Source organism: Haemaphysalis longicornis, unplaced genomic scaffold (genome assembly GCF_048455015.1).
Source record: "Haemaphysalis longicornis isolate Haplotype H1 unplaced genomic scaffold, Haemaphysalis longicornis Haplotype H1 scaffold_3, whole genome shotgun sequence".
In the NCBI taxonomy this organism is placed as follows: domain Eukaryota; kingdom Metazoa; phylum Arthropoda; class Arachnida; order Ixodida; family Ixodidae; genus Haemaphysalis; species Haemaphysalis longicornis.
In genome coordinates this window covers 85,070,861-85,093,520 of record NW_027526335.1, presented here as the reverse complement: position 1 = coordinate 85,093,520, position 22,660 = coordinate 85,070,861, and the positions used below count along the sequence as shown (strand labels likewise).

The 22,660-nt window shown below is 48.3% G+C and overlaps 1 protein-coding gene across 1 annotated transcript in view; it reads right to left on the bottom strand.

Moving 5' to 3' along the window:
- Positions 1-22,427, bottom strand: part of LOC144173313 (cholinesterase-like) — a 46,132-nt gene extending 23,705 nt beyond the window's left edge. The window contains exons 1-5 of the mRNA XM_077701796.1: positions 22,181-22,427; positions 14,550-14,888; positions 11,630-11,861; positions 6,799-6,975; positions 541-836 (exon numbers count right to left, since the gene is read on the bottom strand). Of these exons, the coding sequence (XP_077557922.1) occupies positions 541-836; positions 6,799-6,975; positions 11,630-11,861; positions 14,550-14,888; positions 22,181-22,362 (1,226 nt within the window). The 5' untranslated portion in view covers positions 22,363-22,427. The remainder of the gene's footprint in view (positions 1-540; positions 837-6,798; positions 6,976-11,629; positions 11,862-14,549; positions 14,889-22,180) is intronic.
- Positions 22,428-22,660: the final 233 nt, after the last annotated feature.

Sequence of the window (22,660 nt, the reverse complement as noted above, 5' to 3'; positions counted from 1 at the left end):
GCGCGCCGGGAACGGTTACGGAAAGGGTCGGGCGTCATGTCGCCACGTGCAAGGCGCAATGTATAAGTCGCAACTCTTGCTCCGTGGTCGCGGCCAATCAACATCTCAATCGCCGCTCCGAGACCATGCATTTCGGCGGCCATTCTAGGCGCGCAGAGTTCGATATATCGGATATGAACTTCGTTATAAGGAATATGTTTCCCATGTATTCCCGTAACTGAAATATTTTTGTTCGATATATAGCATAATTCGCTCTATCTGGGTTCGTTATAGTCGGGTTTGACTGTATCTATATATAGCTTTTGTAGTTTTAATTGTAGCAAAGGATGTGTATGTAGCCTACCGTAGTTCCGTTCTTTTTCGCAAGCATCGTATAGTTTTTATCCGTTCATCCGCTATTTCGGGAGGTCCTAGCTCTCCGCTGTGGTATCTAGGCTTCGAAGGGGGGGGGGGGGGAAGGGGGGGGGGGGGGCTGTATGAAACTTATGACGCATTCAAGGCAATCAGTCAGGGAAAGATAAGAGTAACGGCGTTACCCACCCGCTCTTAGCGAAGTCCGTCCAGATGGCGATCATGCGGCGACTGAGCTCCTGCTCCTGGGAGTCACCCTTTCGCCGCAGGGGGTCCCCGAATACGAGACGCAACGCGTAGAGGCGGGGCGTTAGACCCGGGTACACCGTGGACGCCTCCGCCGACGGGTTCCGGAGCAGAATGTAGCGATGCACGCTGTTGTTGCCCGCGTCGTCTAGGTAGTCGGCGAAGTGGCGCACAGGACACACCACCAGCACGTCCGTGAGCAGGTCGCCCGCCCAGTGGCTCGAGTTGCCCGCTGAGCCCTGAAGGGGAACGCCCGCCGGGAACGGCTCGTGCTGCAGCACTGACTACAGCACTGAGGGCCGCTCATTGTGGAAACAGCGCAGCACGCCTACACTCGCGGTTTCGTCGCGCAAAATGAGTGCCAGAGCCACTTATATCACGGTATTGAAAGTGCGCAGTGCTTACATGTGGGACGTTATCTGGGGCGTGACTAAGTGGTACGGGAACTCAAAGAATAGGCAGGACAAAATACGCACCGTGTTCCAGACCGTGTTGCGTGTTGTTCGCATACGATGAAGAAGCACCGACTCACCCGTGGCTTTACAGTGAAGCTGTGTGACTAGGATAGCAGGATCTTTCGTGTCCGTGAACAAAAACCCACACTTGCCAGGGGAATTCCATTTGTATGCTAGTGGCGCTACGGGGAGGTCACTTATAAGAACTCCCAAAGAGCTGCGTGCCTACGAAGAGCGTTGAAGGGGAGACAGGAGAGAATGTAGTCGACGGGACACTGTGTGAAAAGCGACTTGAGAATTGAGCAGCTGGTGTAACGCACTCCACTGATAGTCGTCCGTGACTGCAACGTGGATGTCTGCAGTACAGACAGGAAGTGCTTCAACCAGTTCATATTGAAATAGTCTGATCTACATTATAAACGATTCACATGCACAGGTCATATGCAGCCTTAGCTTTCGCAAAGCACTCTTTAAAAGTTGTGATATCGTTCTCCACAAATCAGGTAAAAGGGGATTCGTCCAGTTCGTGTTGGAAGAGTTTTGACTGCACTACTATGAGGATTTACATCAACCAACCATTATACATAGGTCATGTGTCGACTTTCTAAAAGGGACGCACCGTTGTCCCGCAAGAGGGAAATGACAGCGGCTGTAGGGATGCCTGTTCCATACAAACGAATGGCGGAATTGTGACACCCACTGTAAGATATTTCCAGGCACATGCAAGTGTGATAACGAGAAATTCATGACCAGCACTTTGAATTAGTTACACGTTAATTACGCTGCACTTGTGACATTCCAGAACAACACAAGGAATGGTTCACGTAGTTTGTGCTACGGAAGTTCAGTTTGAAAGGCCACACCCTGTCAAGTCACTCAACTATACGGTGGACATTATGTCACGGTCAGTGCCCAGGTTGTCTCTTTCAAGAACTTCAAATGCATACCAACCTCTTCCACTCCACCCTTCCCTAACTACACAGGACAGCGCAAACCCCAGTTTGGACAGGACATCAAAATCTTCGAAGTCAAGGCAGCACTTGCAAAAATTCGCAGTAAATCCACCCCTGGCCCAGATCAAATAAACAAGGCATTGGAAAATCTCGATACGCCCTCAGTGATTGCGCTCACCTCATTTATGAATACGTGTTGGAGGAACGCTGTGCTCCCCGCGGAGTGGAAGACGGCCGAGGTCCGCTTAACTCCGAAAACGGGGAACAAGCCAGACATCGAAAACCTCCGCCCGATCTCCCTCACCTCTTGCGTGGGGAAGCTACTCGAGCATATCATCGTCGACAGACTTCAATACTACGTGGAAGAAGCAAACAAGATGCCGCCAACCATGTTTGGTTTCCTCCGTCACCTTTCAACCCAGGACGTTCTCTTGCGGATAAGGGAAGAAGTACTGGGCCAAGCCAATCGGCACACTCCGAAAGCCATTTTGGCCTTGGATTATTAAGGGTCGATAACGTGACCCACCAAGCGGTTCTGACCAACCTAAACAGCCTTGACTGCGGGACACGGACTTATGATTACGTCCGAGATATTCTATCAAACAGAAAGGCTTGGTCCCATTGACATGGATGGCAGAGGCACACCACAAGGAGCGGTTTCATCTCCCCTATTTTTTAACATAGCCCTTATAGGCCTACCTACTATCCTGGGGTCCATCCCGGATATGCACCATGGCTTATATGCCGATGATATTACAGTGGCGACCGGCAAGGGCTCGGTAGGCGAGATGCAGGACTGTCTCCAGCTGGCCGCTTATGCTGCGAGTGACTACGCCAGGAGGTGCAGGATGACCTGCTCCCCACACAAGTTAGGACTTCTCATGGTCGGAAAGAGAAGAAAAAATCCAAGATCCGGGCATCCCGATAACTCTAAATAGCCCATCCTGCCGTCACCTCACATCAAGGTTCTCGGCAAGGCTTTTCAAGAGGACTGTTCAACCACAATCCTCCTCAACCGACTCGGTTACACAACAGGACGAATTACCCTTATGCTCCGAAGAATAACCACAAAAGCGCGGGGAATGAAGGAAGCGGACACCGTTAGTCTGGTACAGGCTTCTGTTATCTCACGCCTTACCTACGCCATTAACTATGCTATATTAAGCAAGGGCGACTTAGCCAGGACTTACACCACGTTCCGGAAAGCCTGTAAGCACGCTCTAAGGCCCAATATTAGTACCTCGACCGACAGGCTTCTGAAATTGGGCCTACATAACACGGCCGCCGAGCTAGTCGACCACCTTGCCAGCCAGCGTCTGCGGCTAGACATGACACCCTGCGGGAGGAGTCTCCTCACCAGACTGGGAATGGCAACCCCCGAAGAAAGATCCCAGCAACTATGCGACGCACGTCCAAAAATAAGAATGAACATTGACGTTGCCCCTATACCTCACAATATGGACGCTACTACCACGCAAGAGAAGAGAATCAAGAGCGCGCACTCTCGACAAACTACACAGGGACCGAAACCACACGGTTTACACCGCCGCCGCCGCCGCCGACTATGCCAGAAAGGGAGCCATGACTGCCGTGGTTACTTCATCCGTGAAACACATTACCAGCGTCATTTTACCCATCACAACCACTACACAGGCAGAAGACGCGGCCATTGCTCTGGCCATCTCCAAGACAAATGCAGATACCGTTCAGGCTTGGAGAAACTTTCTTTGTGGTAGAATTTCCAAGATGGCTCTGGACATCCTGCTGCAAAAGCCACCCAGAAGAAAAGTGAAGATTGGTAAGACCCCAGCCCACTCAACCCTCCAGGGCAACACGACCACCCACGACATCGCCCGAGATCTATCCCGCCAGGCGACACGAGGGTCTTGGTTAGAGACTGCGTATCCTTTGGTTAAGTATCAAGAGATAATAGAGTACTATAAGTACCAAAGAATGATATCTCCTCCCGCTAACGAATCTCAACCAAGGGCAGGAGCACTGCCTCCGACTCCTCCACAACACGGCTCCAAACAAATACCGTTCCTCACCCGACCAAACTCCACTTGCTTCATCCAACGCAGTGCTTCCCGCTGTGCAAATATTGCGCTGCCCCAGGAACCCTGTACCACATGACATGGGAGTGTTCGGCAAACCCCAAAATTCAAAGAATCGCGCACCCTTCCCGTGAGCAGTGGGAGAAGGAGCTGTCCAGCTCCGTCCTCGATTCCCAGCTTAGGGTGGTGGAAAGGGCCGTGGCGGCAGGGGTCTCCAATGGAGTCCTGGTCTGAGGATCCCACACCACATTACGATGCTCTTATTAAAGTTTATTCTCTCTCACTCAACTACCTAACAGTCGTGCATGGATTTACCTTTGGCCAAGAATCTGTCGAAGGTTCTAACCTAACCAATCAGTGTACATCATGGTAATCACAACGCTATTTCCACTTCTGTTAAAAGATGATGAGCATACATACATGCATGCATGTCTAACTTTGCGTGCACGTGCTACAGCTTCGCTGGTCATTCACCTCCGCAGTGAAAATGGCTAGTCTTTTTTATGTTTGTTTGTTTCGAGCTTTGAATAACCCCGCGAGCTTTAGTGATGCTCGGTTGTAAGTGTCGGCACCTGAGCATTGGCATCTTAGGACTGCCTATGTTTTGTTAGGTCTGGCCTTCAGCCTGATTCATTCAGCAGCCCTAGCCGCAGCTGCTGCCTGCTTGGGAGTAGACGCACCCAAAAGCCGGCCATGTCACCTGTCTGAGCATCCCACCATTCCCACGGAATATTTGCAATCGCCTGCAGCAAGCGAACGCCGTGAAAGCTGACGTGAATGCATGCGATCGATAGGGACGGTTAAAAGAGACGCCATGATTCTTGGAGGGAGTCACCGAAGACCTTGCGTGTATTGCAGATTGTGGAACTGAAAATCGACCGTGCACGCCCACGTAAGAGTGATTTTCCACTTTTACTGTGCACTAGATGAAAGCTGCCCTCTGTGCTTCTTGACAAACACTATAATATATATAAGCGCGGCCATTTCGAAAGTTGGCCAGATCTGTACTGGAAAAAAACACTCCCCTTGCCAAATTAAACTGCGTCAGTACAGTACTCAGTTAGTGCCGCGCATATATAATTCCCGACAACCCTCAGCCATTTGTTTATTTGATTAGTAAAATGAAAGAATCGAAGGTAGAGTTTTAAAAGCAACTATAGACACTCGGGGCTGAAAAATTAACAGTATGAGGTTCTATCCTTCATCGCAGCCAGCCGATCTAGTTGCAGTTGATGCATCCTGAAACATTACGCAACACAAACAAGAACAAAAAAAAGGACACGTCTGTGCGTACTTTTCTCCGTCCCTGTTTGCGTAGCGCTGACTTCCACGATTTATCTTACAACTGGACGCCATAAACTAATGCAGGCAGCTGTCACTGCAGCGCGTCGTTGCTGTCAAACAAGACCTTGTAATCTCCGTACGTTAGTACGTGTTCAAGTAATGGCGGCAATAAATCTATCTACCACTTCTTTTGTGAGTAGTAAGAACATCAACAAACCACGGTGACAAAAAGTATATAAACTGCCAGAATCACAACCACAGAGAAAGCAGGACACAAGGACAGTTGCAGTCCTGTGCCTCACGCACCTGTCCTTGTGTCCTGATCTTTTTGTGGCTAAGCAGTTCCGGTAATTCACATTTTTTGTTACGTGTATGAAATCGCCCAAGGAGACCTTCCAAGCCACAGGGCTATCGGATCTAACAGAATTCTGCGGGTTGCTTGCGAGCTGCCGCCAGTATTTGAAAGCGCCATCAGAAGCCACCTGAAAGCAGGGTCAATTCCAAAGTGCACTTTCAGGAAGCGTTTCTCACCCCTGGATATACTTATCGGATATGATCAAAGATCAACTCCGCTCAAGGATGCAGGAATATAATAAAAGCCCACTAAAATGTGGGCGCTTCATACAGGGCAGATATGAACTAGCGGAACCGATTGCTTCCAGACCAAAGAGGTTTCGAGCGGTATATGAGCGTCATCTGAGATCACAGCGGTGCCGGCGGCATTGAGGGCATTGCTTTACGATGCGCGTAGGAGCGCCGTCACGTGGTATTTTTCGTATTTCGCGGCTTTTCTTTATAAGTTCAGAATAAATGAGTACGCAATTAGTTCGTTAATGAAAATACCGCAGTTAGATGCCCCTCGTGGGTACCTACAAGTGCCTCATTGACACTTTAGTGGTTAGAACAATACTTTTCGAATTAGATAATTAATTACAATTAATTAATCACCTCTCATTAACGAAAAAATACTGCCCGCTTCTCCACAGTACTGCAAACATTACGCACTAGGTTTTCTTCGAGTAACGCCATTACTCTTTTTTTTAATCTTGGTGCATGATAGCTGGGACACCCTGTATATTCCAGGAAACTGGTCTTAAGATCAGAAAAACAAGCTGACACACACATCCTGTATGATGAACGCTAACTGCGAGAAACCAATGCCCCTGTTCATCTGTTCCTGCTAGACGACGGCTTTTTTACAACACAAAGTTTCGTCTGGACAGCCACTGCCATTGCACAATTTTCGCGGCGACCACCAGGCAGTGTACCAACGCTTCCACCTCGCAGGATTTCACTGGTGAAGTGAAAGGCCTGTGAGCGGTGTGCTAGTCATACACGGCCCCTCCCTTTCCCTCCCTCCTTACGCGAAGTGTCCTCTTTCTGTGAGCTAGGGCTCCCGAACGGCGAAATAAAGCCTCCGCTGCCGGAGTGGCGTGTGTCCGCACGCGAGCTTACGTTCTTGTAGTAGCGGGTGACGACGATGGAGCTTTCGCTGCTGAATCCCAGGTCCCGGAGAAGGTCCGCCACGCTGTTCATGATCTGCTCGTCCACCAGGCCCTCATTTTTCAAGGAGGACACCAGGTACGGTGCCTCGTCCTCTAAGTGACCCAGCAGCACTTTCACCCCAGTCACCTGCGAGTGTGACAGTTTCCAGTGAGCGGTGAAATCTCGTGATTAACAGCAACTACGCGGTGGGTCGCGCAGTGATGTAGCTATAGCCACAGGCCTCAAATTATTTGGAGTTCACTGGAGTCCTCCGCGCGCACCATGTGATAGGAGAGTTCAGTAAAACTTGATGTCGGGCTAATTGGTGTAACATGCTTTTGAAGGTAAGTTGCGCTTGTGATTACAGAGGCGGACACATGAAAAAGAAACGTACCCTTTCACGAGAGGACGGCACACAAACAACTAATTTATTCTGAACATGACGAAACATATATATAGAACAACACAAAATGAAACGACAAATAACGGAGAGATGGAAAAGGGAAGTCACAAAGGTGAAATATAAAAATATAAAGATAGCGGGGATCGAAGCCGGTCCACGTGCTGTCGTTAAATAGATGATTCTAAAAAACAATCTCACGTTGGGTGAGCGTAATGAAAGGATGCTTACGCACTCTCCCTCAATCCCTGATACCATGCAACACGCTTCATAAATCTCACGGGACATTTTATTTTTAGCGCAGAACAAAATGGCGGTATTGTCCAACCCAACCTCACACTTGCACCTCGTACGGCGTGCCGCAAGATTTCCCATTGTGCTGAACTGTTGGCAGGCATATCTTTGTTCACGCAGTCTTTCGTCGATACATGTTTTCGTCTTGTTTAGAATAAATCGGTTGTTAATGCGCCGTCTTCTCATGAAAGTGTACTTTTTTTTTTTCCTGTGTCCGTCTCTGATCATAACAAGCGCAACTTACCTTCAAAAGATACGAGAGTCGTGGTAATGCACTGGCTGTCAATCTTACGAGGTGGGTTGGCGCTCGTGTTAAACGATTCCACTTTAACCTGCATTGAAATTTCAGAGCCTTGACAAAATGATGTCTAACTCACGGCCATTCCATGTGCCCCCTTCGGTTTGGCTTGCCGAATGCCCCTCCCCGCCTGTGAGAACGATAGTTCCTTGTCACCCCGCGGCGTCTCCTGTGACGCTCGCTACCGCGCAACGCGGTGACGGCTCGGAAGCGAACGCAGATTCGTTCTAAGGTTTTTGATCAGGTGGTTCGGGTCAAATGAGATCATTTTTTGTTCTAAACGTGGTACAACATGCTGCAGTGTGTTATCATCGGACATGCCTCGAAACATGGGGCTGTTTGTCTGATGGTTGTCCATGGCAATACGGATTATGAGGAACACCCCCCCCCCCCCCTTTTTAACAGCTTGCAGCGCAGTAAGAGTCAGGTTACGGAGCCGGCCATGTTCAGATTCCTGGTAAAAGATACCTGAAGGGGTAGCGCAAGCCGCGGAAAACCCCCACGGGGCAAAGCAACGGAGCCTGTTGGGTATTTCAGTGGTACCACCGGTTCTAGGTTCACAGCCGATAACAGGCCCGAAAATTCTGTCAACTTGACGATCATAAATTAATTTTTGTTTTTCTATAATCAGGCTGCAGTAGGCTACGGATATTTTTTTTGTTACCTTATGCTTGGTGTCTCCACTTGGAGCTGTTGCTAGGCATGTTACACCTGTCTCGCCTGTAGAAGATCGACGAACTTCTGTAGCCTGCTTCAACACCACAGCTTGAGAAGTTTTCTTCCCCGCACACCAAGCTCTGCCTTTTCCCACCGGGCACACAATAAAGTTGTTCTCTCTCTCTCTCTCTCTCTCTCTCTCTCTCTCTCTCTCTCTCTCTCTCTCTCTCTCTCTCTCTCTCTCTCTCTCTCTCTCTCTCTCTCTCTCTCTCTCTCTCTCTCTCTCTCTCTCTCTCTCTCTCTCTCTCTCTCTCTCTCTCTCTCTCTCTCTCTCTCTCTCTCCCCCTGCGTGGGCTCCTGCCAACTCCTCTGCGCCTTATAAAAGTTGGTAATCTCTTCCATGACCAATTTCGCATTCTTATCTCCTCCTTGCACGCCTTCTGAAAGGGTCCTTAGAGCTTGAACAGCTTGGTTGTACATATATTGCCAAGGAGACTTTTTGCTCCTTGGGACGAGACGGCAACATGTAGGTTGGTGTAGCACGGAGTTGGCGCGGTTGTCGGAAGCAGCAAACTGCGAACACGCTATGGCCGTGGAAGTTTGACTGCCACTGGCTGCCCTTGTCACTGCCTTGTCGGGAAACGTTCCGCAGCCAAGCATTCCGACGTTTTTTCTTTTCTTTTTGAAGGGCAGCTTGAAGCACAGCTGTGGGTTTCGTGAGAGACACGACTTACAAAGCGGCGCGAAAAAACTCCAGGTTGCATGCAGGCTCACCAGACAACGGCAGGTTGAAAGTGCCGCAGAGCAGAAAAAATAAACCTTCGCACGAGGCGGCGCAAGCAGGTGCAATGCGCTTGCTCTGCCTCCACCTCCTAGCGTGGTCATTCAGTCAACTTCCCCTTTCACCCACGTTCTTTTGTTCGCGGGACGAAACGGCAGAACGCACCAAAAAGGGGTGATCGAGTGGCCGTGTCTACCCTCTGCAAAAGCATCGCTGCATATGGAAATCTAGATGTTTCGTCGATATGACACCAAGGGGCTGCGGCCGGGCCTAGATCGACGGTTGCCTGGTAGAATAAACAGTCTTCGGTTTCCTCAACTTAGCCTGTGCTTCTCGCTTCTCTCCGGGACCTTCAAGGACGCCGTAGCCATTACCACAAAGGACCCAGTTTTAGTGTATATAACGGTAACAAAGTTTTGCCTGCTTAACAGCAGCGAATGCCCGATAGCTCCGTCCTATGTACCCGATTTGGACCTCCCGCACGCATGGTGCTGCAACGAAATCGTATTTACATTATTTCGCTGAGTTGTCTTGTTCATTCGCTGTGTCATCGCGTTCCCATTTAAGTCGCCAGCACACTTATCATCATTATTAATTTCAGGTTAAAGTAAAAATAATTTGCAAGGGATCGCATGAAGGGCGTAGTAAAAATTGGCGAGAGTTTGGCGAAAATGTCACGCCCGCTGTAAAACAGGTCCTTCGTTCAATTTCAGCGACACATTGCGCCAAAGTGCGGCCGTTTGTTTTTGAAATATGCCTCCGCCAGGTAGACAGACTTCTCATACATCTTGTGTCCCTCAGGGGAGACAATGTTAAGGGGCAGCATGTTTATAAAAATCTGTCAGACCTTTCGCTGAGGAAAAAAAAAAAAAAGGCCGCGTATCTGCTTTTTTGGTTGCAAATGTCGACGAAAGACGATAATCGACTGGCTCCCCTGGCAAGTAAATGAATCACCTCACTTTGCCGCTCACCTCTCATGCTGTTCCACTCCAGTCTCCTTCCTTCCGAGATAACGCTAGAGGTTTGCTCAAGCCAATTTAAATTTACCGCGTTCTACTGCTCCAGGCCGCGTGCCTCGATGTTGACGCTGCCGTACGGCAGTGACGCGTGTGAATCGAGGCACCCTACTACAATGTTTATAGAACCACGTTGCCCTACTTCACAAGCGTCCCAAGCGGAGCGCGGAACCATTCTTGTGGAACCTTTCATTGCTGTTGCAGTTTGATTTTTTTGAATTCCGCCAGGTATCGCGGGCAACAGCAGGCGACGGTTTTCTGCAGTTGATGTAGTATATCATTTGCTATCGCAACAACCAAGCATCCGTGAATGCTTTAATAAAGGAACACTGCAAATATCACTCATGTATTGATTTTCTGCCTTATATTTGCGTAATGTCTTGTTATTGTTCAATAATGTTGACTTGTATGAACATTGACACCGGGATTAGGCGTTTAAATGTAGCTTTGGGTATATAAGACTATTGCACAGCTTCTGTTTCACTCTGGTCGGGTGGCTAAATCGAGTCCCAGACAGACAGACTGAAAGACAGACAGGCCAAAATTTCTGCGTTTAGGTTGCCCAGGAAAGACTAGTATCACTACATAAACACATTTTAAGGGCGCACAGCCACCGAAGACCAATGAACACCAAGATATGGGCGTAATGTGCTTAAAAAGGCCGTGAAAACAACATACAACCTCGTTCGATTTAAAAGCAGTACTCATCAGTTGTTAGTAGAACGTTTTGCGTCTTCACTTCTCCTGTAATCGAAGAATACAACTTATCATTGTCGTGTTTTTTTATCTGTGATTTTCCGAGGAGGTAAATCCTCAATGTGTAACCACGCCAGTTTAAATGAGGCAATTTACGGATGTAATCTGCATGACGTAAGCACCGCAAGCGCCTGGGGGCCATTTTGTCTCTGGCTTGCAGTGTTTCCATCTATCCCGACGAAACCACCGCCGGTTGTGACGGGCAGAGTGCGACCGGCCGCTTTAGCGTCTGCGCAGCAGAGAGAGAGAGAGAGAGAGAGAGAGAGAGAGAGAGAGAGAGAGAGAGAGAGAGAGAGAGAGAGAGAGAGAGAGAGAGAGAGAGAGAGAGAGAGAGAGAGAGAGAGAGAGAGAGAGAGAGAGAGAGAGAGAGAGAGGGGGGTGCTTAGAAACAAAATGGCTGCGCCCTTATGTAAACAAATATCACGTGGTGCCGACCGACCACTGAAAATCCTGACGGCACATAACAATGAGAGAAAAGAGGGCCGACACTCAAAAAGCCTTTATTTAGTGACGCTAGGAAAAACTATCGTCTTTAAAATGTTTCAAGGGCATGAAATTCCCGCTCCTCACATTGGGCGAGGGCGGTGCGGGGCACTCACCCGGACGGTGCGGCTGAGTTTGAATGGCGAGTCTGCGAGCAGGTCACCGCGGAAGGTTGGGAAGAAACGCGGGAGCGAAGCCTCTGCGAGCTCGGTTCGGTACAGAGCCCTGGCGTCGACGTCACGCAGACACTTCAGCACCGTTTCAACGCTCCCGTTCACGCAGCTCACGCGTTGTGCGAGCCACTTCACGTTGTCGCCGTAGCTCGACTCCAGGGTGTTGTCCCGCGTCCTGCGTGTTCGGCACCGACGAGAGGAAGTGGTAGCTTTGATCGCTATGTCGCTTCATTCGCGCACATACTGTCCGGGAGAGAAGGGCGCCGCAGGCAGTCCAAGGTGCAATTGTAACAGCTTCGTCCCCGCTGTGGCCGCATAAAATTGCAGTAGGATAGCAAAATGGGCTAATTGAAAGGCACTCATAATGGTCGGCGCAAACGAAAAATGCGGGAAGCTCACACTAACGCGCAAGGTAGCGAAGCTGTACGCAACCTTCAGGACCATCACGATTGCAGCCGATTTGCTTCTTTTTCGCTGCCGAAACGACCATTACTACATCTTTGTTGCTATAAGTGTGAGCTTCCTTCATTTTTTTTTTGTCATCATCGTTCCGAGCAAGTGTTGCCAGATTACAACGAACGCTGTTTTTTTTTTTTTTATGGAAGGGGGGGGGGGCAATTTTGGCCAATCTCTCTATGTGGGTACGCATGGCTTTACAAGCGTGCGCCGGGGACGCTGGGTGGTCGCCGCGATGCACGCACACACGAGTGCTTGGCATTTTCTTGTTTTTTTAACTGCGGACACCAAATTCTGACCATTTGCTTAACAGCTTCGCTATTAAAAAAGACAGCACCGGAAGAGAGGGGACGACACAGCGCTCGTGTCGTCCCGTCTTCCTGCTCCGTGTTTTTTTGTCTGCGCTGACCATCATGAGCATAAAATTACCAGTGGTGTCAAAATTAAGGTATTGATGTCGTGATTTCTACGGAGCGTTAATAAAATAGCTGAAAATGACATTTGTCCTCCTTTTCGCCGAGGAAAAAGAGCTTATCGCCTGCATAAAATAAAGAGGGCACCAGTGCAAAACTAACGGTCCACAATACGAAGAAAAAAGGACAACCACAATCGCTTGTGGTTGTCTTTTTCTTCGTCTTGTGCCCCGTCCGTTTTGCGTTGTCCCCCTCTTTATTAACCATGAACAAAGTCACCCAAGCCTCAACCAGTGCATAAAATACTCTGGCTTATACTGTAGTCTTTTAGAAACCCACAAATTTTCGCAGTTCGTTTTTTGTTCGTGAAATTCAGCGAAAATAATAAAATTTGTCCTGATAGTTGCTTTAAACGTCTCTGAGTGTAGGTAATCAAAGACTCTAGACTTGTATGCGTAAAATTTTTAGCCAAAAATGTTCCAGCGCCAAATAGCATTGCTACCAGAGGTGCTTTGATCATCGTTAATAGGCAAACGTGGTCTTGTATTCGGTCTAGTGGTTCAGAATTAACCCCTGTTTCGTTCAAACCTTAATTATTCGCGGCTGCAATGAACGAAATGAGAGGAAGGTGTTGACCACTGATACTACTATCATTGTACCGAGTTTTATTTGCTTGTTCAGATTAGTTCACGGTGGCTCTGTAAACGTGTCTGCTGTGAATAGCTTTTTCGGGAAAAATATTCTTACACACAACGGCTGCAACTCGTGTTTTACCGGAGTTATCCATAAACAATTTATATGACGTTCTACTGATTAGATTGAATAACCGTGGGAACCTACATCAGTTGAGATATCGTGAATAATTATTAGTCGCAGTTCTAATCAAAATAACAAGCCGCCGCTCTTTACCCATTCCAGGAACATAACAAAACCACCGCGATACACGCAGACCCATTTTTGTTCGAAGTTTTATTTTGATGATTTCCGCACAAGTGTGCTGAATCGCAAATCAGAGACAGCCGCTCTTTGTTTCCTGAACTCTATCGGAGTGCGGCCCAGCAAAGGCTCCCGCAAATAAAGCATTTTCTGATTGCAATTCAAAGCGCATTTGTCACTCAATTTGAAATACAATTTTCGTTGCTATTTTAACAGCTTCGCTGTGCAATAGTTTGAGCAGAGATTTATGTCAATGATTTTTTTTTCAAGATATCTACATTAGATTGAGAGCTTCAGAACCTTCGCAAGGAAGTTGGTTTTGCTGCAAAGCGCACCCCGCTGACGAACGACATAAAAAATTTAGTCCTACCAATTCACTGAAGATATAAAACCAGCGAAGCTGTATTTCTTGATAACTATATTCCGTTATGTATGGCGGCGTAGTATAGTGATAAAATATAACTTGCTTAGAATTAATTCTAAGTTCATATTAAATATGTCTTTTTAGGGATAGTTTCAATAAAGCAGGAGTTACAGCCGTTTTTTGTAAGCATACTCCCTCCGTAGTCGGTCGTGTATTCACAGCCGACGGAAGGTATGTAACGTGTACAACCTCACTGTGGACCAACTGATAACAATTAAATGAAACGGCTTAATGATAGAGTCGCCTTAGCGATCAATGTAAGTATGATTTATTCTAAAATACCTACACTAGATTGAGAACTGGAAAGCATTTTACCCTATCTCTGGAGGGAGCGTGTGCAATTCTTTGTCTACACAACCCGGTAGACGCAAGCAATTCTCGTCAAAACCTAGTCCAAGACCACTCCACTGCAAAATTTCTATTAGCATGTCACCGAAAGTATCGGTGTAAAACCATTTTAGTTGACCACATGCACTGCCAACGTTGGCGGCTCATCTGATAGGCTAGTTGGCGTTCTACAGGGATGTCACCTTGGTGCTACCTCTTTTAAAATAATTTGAGACGGCCGAGTTTAGTATTTTGCTTGCAACGAAAAAGAAGAAAAGCAGCGGGTAACCAATACGTAGGGTGTCACCTGACGAAGGGGCTTCCGCTCATGAGGATAGCCCTGGTCAGTCGTGGCATTCCAGCGGCTGCAGCTGCCGCGCTTCGCTGATTGGCTTGCGCAGCCACGCCCCGGCTGAAGAGGTGCAGGCCGATGGAGTCGGCGCCCGCGCCGTGGCCCATGACGACCACGTCGGATCCGTTCCCCGCAAAGTTGGCGATGTGGGCTCGCGTCCATTCCAGCGCCAGTAGCTGGTCGTAGAGGCCCGCGTTGCCCGGGAACGTGCTCAGGTTGGTGGTTAGGAAGCCCAGCGGGCCGAGACGGTAGTTCGGCACCACCACCACCACGTCGCCCAGCGCGGACAGGAAGCTGGACACATACCTTCTGTCAGAAAAAAGACTGCGCGGGCGGCTCGCCCAATCAGCGAGTCCTGAGAAGTGAGACGCTCGGATTTCTGCGCTAGGTTTTTAACACGAAAGTGTTTATGCCGGGGTCCACCAAGATCTAACTGACGTCATATCCGTCACGGAAATGACATCGCCAGAAAAACTTTCATCGACGCGGCGGCGCCGGGATTCAAGCCATGAACTCCTTCACCGCAACGGGAGGTATAAAACGCGCTATAAGCAGACGGGAGAACAGGACGACAAACGTGCCTTATAGCCTTCCTTTCAGATGGTGTTGCAATCTAGGAGAGGCGAAGCAAGTAGTGCATCATGACGCTAATGAGCACCGACAGTTGGTACCTCGGCGCAGCGTAAGCTTCGGAGAAGCCGACTTGCGGGTGTCGCGCTCGTGACACGGTCCGCTGCTCCTTTCGCTACAGCGGACCGTGTGTTCACCAAACGATTCGCTGACAACCCGTTTGGTTTCGTTCGCACGGACGGTTTGCCAGCGCCTGTGGTTTCAGTCGGATTTACGCAATGCTCCGACGCGTGAAATCCAGTGTCTGACATTGATGTGTCTAACGGTGAAATACCGACGAAATATAAATAGCGACGTGCAAGTTCGTATCGATGCACAATAAACATTCAACTGCTCCTGTGAAGACACATTTCACTTTCGTGTTTTACCGGTTCCTATGGAAGAGGGAACAACCACATTTTTTTTTCTGATACAGAAGTGACGAAAATGGTCTCAAAGAGGACCACTTGCGAAACTTTCAGGTACGGTAACACCGTGGCTTATCTGGGTCATCTTAAATGTGGTGCAGATGAGCAATCATGTTTAAGGTATTTGTGAATGACTCGACATGCCCCTGTTGCATTGGCGCTTTCAGCTCAACCACCGAACACGATATTGATCGACCAGATTTAGGGGAAATTCCCAAGGTGGAGTAAGTTCCTGCGAAGTAAAATTTGACATCCACCTCAGTGCAGCAGTACGGCTACAAAGGAAGGCTTTGTAGCAGTATACGGCTGCATTGAGGTGGGTGTCAAATTTTCCTTCCCACGATATTGATGCTGCCCCAAACACGTCACTGCCAATTTAGCATTGCTGCTTTACATGCTACCAAAAAGAAGTCAATTAACGCCGGACATTGAAACAATTGCTTTAAATGGCAGTTGTTTAATGCCATCAAAAAGGGGGAAGACGCAGTTGCAGTGGACCCTATAGTAGCTATAGCTACTATAGGGTCCACTAACCCGTGAATAGTGTTGCAAAACTGGCGCACACCCACCCTTAAACCCTCCTTGTAGTTCTGTAAGGGTAAGGAACTCTTATTGCTCAATGCAGAAAGCAATACGATCCTGTTGATACAAAAAAAAAATCACGCCATATCCACGGAATGAATGATGATAAGTGGGGCGAAGCTCGAGAGGGGGAGATCATCGGTAACCGTAGCTCTCCCGTGAAAGTTCGCCCATTAAATCATTAAGAAAGACGTAAGACTGTGTGCGTACATTGTACAAATCAACTTTTATTTTCGGAGTCAATGCTCCCAGGCCCAGACCTGGTGAAAGACCCCGCGCCATCGAGGACTACCCCGCACCTCCACCACAATTTGTCACGTAGGATGGGACACAACGGTAAAAAAAGAACTTTTATTTAGGGCGAACTTGTGCCCGAACAAGACGAGAGGAAACGAGCAAAGGTCCTTGCGTCTCGATCGATCTCCGAGAACGACTGCCTGCGTTCGTGGCGTGATCTCTTGCGTGATCTCCCCCTCGCAGTGCACGTGCGCTCGCGCCTCCGTTGGCGAACACAGACAAGCTCGCGCTCCCGGTGCCGAGTTTGCGCTGCCGGTTGCAGCCGGTTCTTGCGCGTGCAACGCGGCCGACTTTGCGACATCTCCGAAAGCATGCGGCGGTCACGTACCACGAGACACAAGGGATGGACAGACCCATGGCTTTAGGAGCTTCGCCCCTAAAACAGCGAAAGCACTCAGAACTTCTAAAAACTGTCTAGTGTCTCCGTCAGCACTCTCTAGCTATTCCCAAGTTAGAACAGCAGCGTCACGTGCCGCAGACATGGCAGTGGCGGCAAGCGACTATTACCTTTCGACGGAATTGCAGTAAAGCAAGCAAATACCCATACCCGGCAAATTTTAGGGGCGAAGCATGTTAGGGGCTTGGGCTGGCGGCGTCTCCTGTCGTCACGGTAAATCAAGTTGTCAAACGATGGTCAAGCAACAAGTGTATAATAGATAATACCGGTTCAAAATCAACTAACATGATTTAAACTAACCTAAAATACTGGAATAATCAGGATTTAATTGCAGTAATAAGAGAAATTTGTTGAATTACGTCTCGAAATTGGTTTAAACGCCAGGTTTTTCTCCTGTAAAGCGTGCGGCACGCTGCGGCGTGTGACACGAAGACAGCCTGCGGCCAGTCTGTCTCTTATTCCTCCTTTGTCCTCCTACCTTTACGGGCATCCTTTCTTACCTTTGATTTATCAAAGACTGCCTCTATGATGTGGCCCAGAGGCAACACTGTGCATAGAGGAAGTCTCTTTGTTTAGTGTGAGGGCTAATAATCATTGCAGGAACAAAAAAAATGTTACGGTCCACAGTGCGTGCAACAAGACCCAGTAGATAAAAATATATTGAGCATATGGCACACCAGTAGAGTGGGGAATGTGGAGGTGTATAGAACAGGTCGGAGATGGTGGAAAGTAAAAGGTTTGTAGAAGAAACAAGGGGTAAAAATCGATATTTTCTGCTCCTTTTACTCATTGTAATCTGCGGAGATTCAGTGAAGAGGAGGAGCAAGAGCGGAACATACGGATGGACAAACGGCCGCTGCTCTTAGCGATACCACAGCAGTGCTAATTGCGGTAACAACTGCAGATATACAGCGAGGTTTTTCGGTTGTTTCCAACGACGATTCGCTCGCGATGAAGTTACTACGTGTTTTGTCCTTCGCCTCTTTCCCTCGCATCATCCGCCAGGTTACAAGGGGACAGATAGGCTACGGCACGGTGAGGGCTTGACCTAACAATGCTATCACACTGAAAAACCTTGCAGCTTTTCAAACATTCACTTTGAACGCCAACCTTCATCCAGGATATCGGCGATAAAAATGGCCGTATCGAGGGGGCCATGCGGCCGAAGCAAGAAAAAAAAACACGTGGATTTGAGCATTTGCCTGTTTAGCACCTACGTTATCCTTGTGGTGAAAACGTGAATTCTGTTTAACCACTCCTGCATGGGCCCTGCATGAAATAAATAAATAAATAAATAAATAAATAAATAAATAAATAAAAAAAATAAATAAATAAATAAATAAATAAATAAATAAATAAATAAATAAATAAATAAATAAATAAATAAATAAATAAATAAATAAATAAATAAATAAATAAATAAATAAATAAATAAATAAATAAATAAATCGCTGCGTGGCTTGCTAACTTCTGGCTAAGAAAGAAAAGCTGGCGCTGCTTAAACGCTCTTTGTGTTTGTATTCATTAGCCTTCTCTAAAGTATATTGTCTCAAAAATGGCGCATGCGCGCCATGGAATGGCCCAAGCGTGCCATAAAAGGCTACGCAAGTAAACGTGCGTTTGTGCTGCCACCGTCTGATTTAGCGATTGCTGTCTACAGCAGGCAGACGAGGGCTGGCGCCAGGAATTGGCCACTCGACGCCGGATATTAAAGCGACACGGAAAAGCAACTCCCATGGGAGGTTTATTACTTGGGAGAGAGGCTCGACTCATCGCCCATTTTTCGTGCATCTTTATCTATGAAAAAATGTCGCTTCGCAGCTGGCCCATCTTCGACAGCTATATCGACAGCTACCGACCCTGTCCAGCCATTGAACAAGCACCGTGTTGGGTTAGCACTTTAAGTGGTAATCTTAGAAATGGGCGGTAAAGCCGAACCACAACCAGTGGGTTAAACTAAACGTGCTTAAAGGAGCCATGAAGAGAAAATACAACTTTGTTTAATTTGAAAGAACTAGGATTCAGTATCTCACTCAGCTCCATTACAGCCACGAAATATGTTCTTTTAACGAAAAAAAAGCAAGAAGTATTTAAAAACTTTCAAATTTTGCGCCACAGTGACGTGTTATGAGCAAGAATGACGTCATACGGACCAACAATAAAACATAATTTTCAGTGCCTTAACTGCACGTCAGCATTCAAGTGATGCGGTCAAATGGAACTAGAGGCCCAATACAGACGTCCAGTCATGTGTCGTCGCGACAGGTCAGTTAGGCGGCCGCCAATCGCACAAACAAGGTTCCGTGACGTCATAGAAAAGTTGCGGGAAATTGGCTAGGGGGTCGCGACTGCTTCACACGTTTTCTTTAATATCTCCGTTATTTGTACGAAGATTAAGACGATATTGGTATCATTGTTATCGGGACTAAGCAGTCTTTCTAATAAACCCAACTTGTATTTTGTCTTCATGGCTCCTTTAAAGCTCACCGCTTCCGAAGCCATTGTACAAAACGCGGACTACTGATGATTCGACAAACTGGCGCCCAGGGAGTACACCGGGCCAGGCACCATTTCATTTCAGAGAACTTTCAGGTGGTAAAGCAGGAACACAATGTAGCTAAATTACCTCAAGCTCGGTCCAATTAACCGTGCCTAAAGATCGCAAAATGCAGGCTGCGCGCAACGCCGATCAGTGACGATTCAGCAAACTGCAGCCGTTTAGCGAACCGACGGTCCGGCCTTGCGCAGAACAGCGCCAAGGCAGCGTCCAGCCACCCACTCAAATGGGGCGACGCGGGAAAGCAGAGACTGCAGTTGACTACGCGGTCATCGCCGCGGTTCGCGCTCGACTCTCGGCCCGTTTCCCATGGCGCACTAACAACACACAGTGCAGGCATAGCTATTCGTGGTAACGGCCCTTGGAAGCCCAGTAGCATCCGGCTTTTGGGCTGGTTAATGGCTTTTTTGTTTTCCCCGACGAGCTGCGCGGGGGCTGCCGCAAACGACGCGAAAGCGGTGCCGCCAAACAAACAGCTGCGTAAAGCGACCGGGCTCCCTGACGTGCGTACAGCGACAGGCGCTGCAGACAGCAATTAGTCGCCGCGCTCGGAGGCGCTTTGCGCGTCCATTGCTGTGCTCGCGAAGTGGCGCGAAAGGAAACAAAATTCACTGCCTGACATATGTCGGTATCTATTCCACGCGCGGGTTAGGTCCGCCAGAAATCCCCGTTTTTGTGCGGCAAGGCCAGGCGTCCTTCGTTCGTGGTGTAAATATCAAGTGTGCTGGGCCAAAAAATTGCCTCATCTGTATTCTCGGTTTGCCCACCTGTCTCTTCATCACTGGAACCATCCGAACGAAGAGACCACCATAAGCTGTCGTAAAAGAAGATGCGGCAGTGGGAACCGAACCCGAATAACGCGCGTGGAAGGTGGAATCGCAACTCGGCCAAACATGTTTGTGCAACATTCTGGGAGGCGGTTGACGGCTAGGGGAAATGATAATAAAATTGGGCTATACGGAGATGTAGCTATAAATCATTCATCATTCAAATGAGGATCCACATTCAAATGAGGATTTCTATCGCAGTGCGACAACTTTACGCCAAGTACAGTGGAGGTCGGCGATACAAGCAAGTCGAAGGACGAATGAGATACGCCATTAAAGACAGAATACGTGTTACCGCCCAAGAGTGCCCCTAGGCCATTTACTCAGAAGGCATAACTCTAATCTGTGTGGTTATTCGGTGTGTGTGTGTGGAGGGGGAAGACTCAAACTCGCATGCATCAAATACTGCTCCATTATCGGCATGACAACTTCATCATCATCATGATCATCATTTCCATCGTTGTCATAGCCATTATATTGTTATCATCATCGCCTTCTCAATCAGCTTGTTATCTGCCGCATGACAGCATCTGCCTGTGAAACTCTTTTTCCGCGCAAATGTTGTGATCTCGCTTCTTTTTTTCAGTTTCTCTGCCTCCTACCTGTTGTCATTTGACGTCTTGGAATCCAGACGTCCCATGTTTCGAACATATCACCCAACTCAACTTCTTTCTCTTCATTCCAGCAAACAGTGCCCTGTTCTCACGTTTGCTGACTAATCCAAGCTGGTCACCACTCCCTTTATAAATTTTAACCGGAACATGTTTCTTTACATAGCCATTCGAAATGCTCGAGGTTCGTTGTTAAGGTATTATGTAAGACGTATCGCTCTTGCGCCCCCCCCCCCCCCATAGGTGATTCTCCCGAAACTTGCCTTTGCTTTTTTTGCTTGCCTGGTTTATCCTGGCTGGTAGCTGAGTCTATGTTGACAAAATAACAGCCTCATTGCCTTTTTTTTCGATAGTCTACGCGCCAATTGCAGACAATTATCTGCTTTTTAATTGCATACTTAAAGGCATTGCCACTAGCTCAAAGTAATTTCAGCAGATATACGCGGGGAGAACAAAAACCCGGAATATGAGTTCTTCGGAAAGCGGTGTGTAGCGCTGAACGTTGCCCACCACCCCTTGTTTTCGAGTACTTAAAGGTGGTCGCACCAATGAAACGTTTATAATCCACATACAGAAAAGCCTGCGATAAGAGCAAAACATACTTTGCGTGAAAAACTTTCAGCGTGGATTCAGTTACAAAGTACACCGTTTTCTGCAGCCAATCAACAGCACAATTTTCTCTTAATACTTTCACTCACGAATTAAGAATAAAGCTTCAAGACCGCCTTTTCATCAGGCTCTGTTCAGGAATCCTTTAAGTGCCCACAACCTGTATTAGAAATGGTTCACGTGATGTTTTTTTTTTTTAGATGCGACGGCATCTCATTCACTCGCCTTGTCCCTCCATACGGCGTTGTCGTTGTCCGTCCACACCCCTCCCCCATTCTCCTCGCCGCGCGAGCTGCGCTCTCCGCCGCTCACCCCCTCTCCTCTCCGATAGCGAACACTCTCTCGCGAGGGGCATTGAATTGGATTCGATTGGATTGGCTTGGCTTGGATTGGATTGAATTGGATTGGATTTGGATTGGATTAAAGTGGATTGTGTTGGATTGCGTTGCGTCACAGCCGCGCCACGTTGCGTCATAGCCGCGGCAGGGGGTTCACGGCACGTTTCACGCGATGGGAGAATCAACCTAACGGAAACAACAACGGAACCCCCTATGCGTCGCATCTACACAGGGGTTCCCGCGAGGGGAGGTGGGAGTAATTATTATTATTTTTTTTTTTTTTTTGGGGGGGGGGGGTATACTGTGTCGCGGGGGTTCGTACACTGATTACCTTCCGTCGAGCGGGTAGTCTCGGTTGCTTCCGCTTTGGAAGAAGCCTCCGTGTAGGAAAAACAGCACGGTGCGGTTGGCGCACGAGGGCTGCCGGGATGCGTTGCAGGTTGCGTCCGGTGTCCAGATGTTCAGGTGCAGGCAGTCCTCTGAAACCCCGTCGGCCGCATCCCCCTGGTACATAATACCGGCCTGGAAACACGCCGGCCGCAAACGGCTTCCGTCCAGCGCCTGCGCGCAGGCGCCACAGCGCCGGCCAAGTGCACTGCTTTAGCTGTGGTGAAGGCAGCTTAAGGCCGGGTTCAGACTGTTGCCGCAACTGTCGCAATACCTTTTAAAAATGACGTCATTTCCGTCTCAGCCAACCGGACTGCGTGACACGCTGTTTTTTTACGTCGATAGGTCATGATATGCTTTTGCGTCGGTAGTCTGAACATAGCCTAATGGGACAGGAATGGCAGTAAAGTTAAAACCAGATCAA